Source organism: Mandrillus leucophaeus, unplaced genomic scaffold, assembly GCF_000951045.1.
Source record: "Mandrillus leucophaeus isolate KB7577 unplaced genomic scaffold, Mleu.le_1.0 Scaffold510, whole genome shotgun sequence".
NCBI classification, from domain to species: domain Eukaryota; kingdom Metazoa; phylum Chordata; class Mammalia; order Primates; family Cercopithecidae; genus Mandrillus; species Mandrillus leucophaeus.
This window is the reverse complement of record NW_012105476.1, coordinates 1,218,302-1,223,648: the sequence shown is the minus strand read 5'-3', so window position 1 is coordinate 1,223,648 and position 5,347 is coordinate 1,218,302. Positions and strand designations below refer to the sequence as shown.

At 53.1% G+C, this 5,347-nt stretch overlaps 1 protein-coding gene across 1 annotated transcript in view; it reads left to right on the top strand.

The window, feature by feature from the left end:
- Positions 1-5,347, top strand: part of LOC105551236 (ubiquitin carboxyl-terminal hydrolase 64E-like) — a 37,916-nt gene that overhangs the window by 1,921 nt on the left and 30,648 nt on the right. Inside the window, 2 exon segments of the mRNA XM_011996403.1 lie at positions 349-422; positions 1,470-1,649. Coding sequence (XP_011851793.1) covers positions 349-422; positions 1,470-1,649 — 254 coding nt within the window.

Sequence of the window (5,347 nt, the reverse complement as noted above, 5' to 3'; positions counted from 1 at the left end):
GGCCAGAGCAGGAGGGGAGGGTCAGAGCAGGAGGGGAGGACCAGAGAAGAGGGGAGGGTCAGAGCAGGAGGGGAGGGCCAGAGAAGGAGGGGAGGACCAGGAGACAGCTTGGTGAATCCCAGCAGAGGCACTTGCTCTTAATAGGCCCCCGGCCAGGCAGCCTGGCAGATGCTTGCAAAGATGCGTGTGATAGAACCAGGACCAAAAAAGGAGAGGACATGGGGTCCGGGGTGGGTTCCAGGGTACAGCCAGCAGAGGAGGTAGCTGTGAGGGGAGGGGCTGGGCCACAGAAGGCTCTGGGGTGGTGGGAAGCAGCTGCGCTGACCTGGCTCTGTCTGTGCTCTGCAGGCTCCGTCCAGCAGGACGTGGCTGAGGTGTTTCTGCTTCTGCTCCAGCACCTGGGCCGGGATGAATTGCAGGAGGTAGGCAGTGGGGAGGGAGGGCGCAGCTGGACACCTGCCAGGGGATGCAGTGGGCAGGGTAGGGAGAGATTCGGAGGGCCACTGGCCAGATCACAGCCAAGAGGGCACCAGGGCCACAGGTGTCTGCCTTGGAGTGCAGAGTGACAGGCAGGAGAGACCTGAGACGCTCTCAGGAGCATTCACTCAGGCCCCTCGCCCTCCCTGCTGAGGCCATGAGCATGTTGGTATTAAATCAGCAGGAGCAGGGCCTCTCCCATCGCAAGGCTTACTCAGTGGGGCTGGTGCTGCTCAGGCCCTGGGCCCTGGGCTCACTGGATCCTAGCACTGCAGGCAGGTGCCACCATCACCATATTTTTCTAGTGGCCACAGGGAGGACAAAACTTGCCCCAGGCCACCACACTGAGGACCAGGCACACAGGCGGCAGCTGCAGAGAACAGGCCCCATAGGGACAAACAGGGTGTATTCCCTGGAGGTAGCATCGCCTCCCTGATCAGAAACCCGTGCACCAACCATAGCTGGATCAGCAGCCCTCCTCGCCAACCATGGCCAAGCCCAGGGCCGTGCCCCTGAAGCCCGTCCTGAGGCAGCCACCTTAGCCCATCCCCATGGGGGCAAACCCAGGCAGGGCTCTCCCTGCCCACTCCTTACCCAGTCCTTGCCTCCAGGCTGCATTTCCCAAGCCCCTGCTCTGGGCTGGGGACAATGTGACCTCTAGGCTCCCTGATGGGACAGAAGTCCTGTGCCTTGGCACACGGGCAGTGCCCAGGCTTTGACCCCTTCCTTGGGACTCCTGTGGTATGTTCCCATTTAACTCAAGGCTCCTTGTGATTGGACCAAGCAGTGTGTTCATAAGACAGAAGGACCAAAGCTTGTGACAGCACAGATGGGCAGTGTCAAGGGGGCCTGAGGATAGGGAAGGTTTTGTGTGGCCTGCTACCCTGAAAACGGGGCCAGGTGCCTGAGGGCGTTTCCAGGACAGCACTCCTGACTGGCAGGGCCTGTCCAGGCCTGTGGTCCCGCCCAACTTGCCCCATCCTCTCACACAGGTGTTCCAGAGTGAGGTGGAGAAAATCATCCAGTGCTTGGTGTGCGGCCACAAGGAGCACATCCCATCCGGAGGCAGGATGCTGATCCTGCCCCTGGCTTCCCACACCCAGCTCTGTGGCTTGGAGGGGGCCGGGCAGAAACCTGGCAAGCCAGCCAATCCGTCTAGTGGAGTTTCCCAGGTACTGTGGTCCCAAGGTCACCCTGCAAGGTAGTGTTCCTGAAACGCCAGGGCTAAGAGCCCATCATTCATTCATTCTTTGGCCCACCCACTTGTCTGGAGCCCCTGTATGTGCCAGGCTCTGTTCCAGGCACATTGATGTAGAGATGCCCAGATCTTGGCCTCTCGCATGGCAATGCCAGCCCTGATTGTCTGGTTGTGACTGATACCTAGGCTGGTGAGTGGGTTCATGGGGCTCATCTAGATGTTGAGGGCCACTGGCCCCTGCCCTCTGGTAACAATGGCCAGGCAAAGGAGCTGGCAAGTGTCGGGGAGCCAAGAGTCACAGAGGAAAATGGCCTCTATGTGGGGTGTGGGGTGGGGGTGGGGCAGGGTAAGGAGTGTGAGCCATCTCCAATGGACAGGGGGCCCTTCCCTGCCTGGCAGCCGAGGCAGAGAGAAAGAGAGGAGAGAGAGAGACAGCTTACGCCATTATTTCTGCATATCAGAGACTCTTAGTACTTTCACTAATTTGCTACTGTTATCTCAACGGCAGAGCTGGGTGTACAGGATGGAACATGAAGGCGGTCTAGGAGCGTGACCACTGAAGCACAGCATCACAGGGAGATGGTTAGGCCTCCGGATAACTGTGGGCAGGTCTGACTGATGTCAGACCCTCCACAAGAGGTGGAGAAGTAGTCTTCTCTGAACTCCTCCAGGGAAAGGGAGACTCCCTTTCTCAGTCTGCTAAGCAGTGGGTATTTTCCCTTGACACTGATGCTACCATAGACCACGGTCCACTTGGCATTCCGAGACGCTGGCGTTACCGCTAGACCAAGGAGCACTCTGGTGGCCCTGCCCAGTCATAACAGAAGGCTCACACTCCTGTCTTCTGGTTATTTCTCACTATGTTCCCTCAGCTCCTATCTCTGTATGGCCTGGTTTTTCCTAGGTTATAACTGTGAGCAAAGATTATTATAATATTGGAGTAAAGAGTAATTGCTGCAGACTTATGATTAATGATATTCACATATAATCATATCTATTATCTATATCTAGTATTACTATTCTTATTTTATATATTTTATTACACTGGAACAGCTCGTGCCCTCGATCTCTTGCCTCGGCACCTGGGTGGCTTGCCGCCCACAGGGATCTGGTGACCCCACCTCCCAGGCCCTGCCTGGGCTGAGGCCCTCCCTTCCCCGTGCTGAGCAGGTTTCTTCTCAGTCCCAGAACCCTGGAACAGTCTTTGAAACTCTGACCAAATGCCAGTGGGAGGTGGCTCGGGGTGTGGGTGACTGAACCTCAGACACAGCCGCAGGTCTCACCTTCAGCACAGCAGAGGCATCCTTGTTCCAGCCCCACACTTTGGATTCTGGATCTGCACAGGCCTGCATGCAGCTGCAGGCATTTGATGGGCAGGGCAGGGTCCCGGGATCCACCCATCGCTGGGGAGGGGGCTCCAGAGAGGACTGGGGAGGCCCCCACTGAGCCAAGCCCAGTGTCCCTGCCCTCCCAGCATCCACCAGCCTGGGAGGAAGGCAGGTCCTGCCAAGTCCCTGCCTCGGCTGTAGCCTGAAATCCACCCTAGAGCAAGACACAGGCAGTGGAAAAGAAGAGGGAGGAAAGGGTCTGGGGACCTGGGCGTCCACCTGTGTTATGGCAGATTCCCCAGAGACTCAGCCTCTTCATTTCTTCTTCTATAGGACACAGAGGTGCTGAGTTTCTCTCTAATCCAGAAATTTGATGATGAAGACAATCGGTTCTTCTGTGAGCCCTGTAATGCCAAGACCCCCGCCTCTGAGGTAGGGGCCCAGTCTGGGCTGCTTCCCTCACTGTGGTGTGGGAGCGGGGCATCAGAGGGACGGGAACCTCTGGGGACAATGCAGACACTGTTGTCCCTCTAGCTCAAAAGAGCTTCCCAGGGGCAGGGGTCAGCAGGTGCACAGAACTTAAGACAGGGTAACAAGGCTTCTTAAGTATTTGTGGAATGGAGAGGAAAAGAGGGGAGGGAAGGAGGTAAGAGAGAGGGAGGGAAGGATGGAAGGACGAAGGGAGAAAAAGAGGCAGGAGGGAAAGAGACAAGAAGGGAGGAAAGTGGAGGGAAAGAGGAAGAAGGAAGGGAAGGAGGGACAGAAACAGAGAAGGAGGAAAAAGGGAAGTGAGGGGAAAAGGACAGAGAGTGGGGAAGGAAGGCAGGAGAGGAGGGAGAGAAGGAGAAAAAGGGAGAGCATCAGGACCCGGGTTAGGAGACAGACTCAGAGAGCAGAAAACCTAAAGGACCCGCGTGTCTTGTGGGATGAAGGATAAAACAAGAACAGCTTTTCCAAGTGCATATCCCAGCCTGAGAAAATGACTTGAGAAATATCCCTTTTCTATTTTTTGAAATAATATGTATAAAATTAGAGTCATTTCTTCCTTTAGTTATTGCTAAACTTTGCAAAGGAGGCCTCCTGGGTCTCGGGGTTGTCTGTTGTCTTCGTGGGAAGGTTTTGCTGACAGTTAGTGCCAGATCCAACTTTCTGATAAATAACTATGTACCTGTGTGTGTATGGAAGGATGCCCATATATATATATATGTATGTCCTACTACTATTCAAGCCTCTTATTTCTTCTCGTCATGGCTGTAGCTGCTTCCCTCAAGGTTTGATTTATAAGATTTTCATAACTGTTCACTTCAAAATATTTCTATTACATGTTATCTTTGACTTGTGGGTTATTTAGAAATATATTTGCTTCTTTCCAAACATGTGGGAATCTTCTAATTATCTTTTTGGTGTAGGTTTCTGACAGTGTGCCAGAAAAAAATAATTCTGGACTCTTTGGGCACAAATGTGAAAAAATTGTACTCAGAAAAAAACTGACCGATGGCCATTTTTTAAAAACTTGTCGAGACCTGTGAGAGACACGCACACGGCTACAGTCAGCTTTCATAATCATTTCACGTGCAAAGGAAAACCTCCTGCCGTCTTGGGGTGTACCGTCCTCTGCATCCTTTGGGGCAAGCTTGCTCAGTGTGTGGCCATCACCTCATGGACTTATTTTGCTCTGTTGTTCCTTCAGTTACCTCCCAGTAGAACTGTGGATCAGCACAGAGGTCCTTGTGGCTCTGTTCATTTTTGCTGTACACATTTTTGAAGCTATGCTATTGGGTGGATAGACATTTAGAATTGTTGTCTTCCCGGGAAATTGACCTATTTCATATTTTGAAATGTCTACTTTTGGCTAAGCTTTTGCCTTAAAATCTTCTTAGTCTGATCTTAGCAGACCTGCCGCGGCCTTCTTTTGGTTGTGGTTTCCCTGGTCTGTCTTTTTCTACCCTGTCACTTTTGACCTTTCTGGATTCTAGTGGATTGGATTCTAGTGTACGCTTCCTCTAAACTGCATGCCCTTGACTTGCAAAATGACCTCTGACCATGTGTGTCACTGAGTTAGCGATGTGACTTCTACCTTCCTTATGCCTGTGTTAAATCTGCTGTCTCACGAAGCACCTTCTGTGTGCCCCGCCTGCCTTGTGAGCTTCTCTCCTTTCTGGCATCCTCCATGTCAAAGAATGGTTTGGATTATTTCATTATCCAGAAGACCAGGACAAAAGCTGGACACCATACCCCTCTGTGTCGATCTGCATGTTTGTGTTGTGTCGACCTGCGTGTTTGTGCGGTGTCGACCTGCGTGTTTGTGCGGTGTCGACCTGCGTGTTTGTGCGGTGTCGACCTG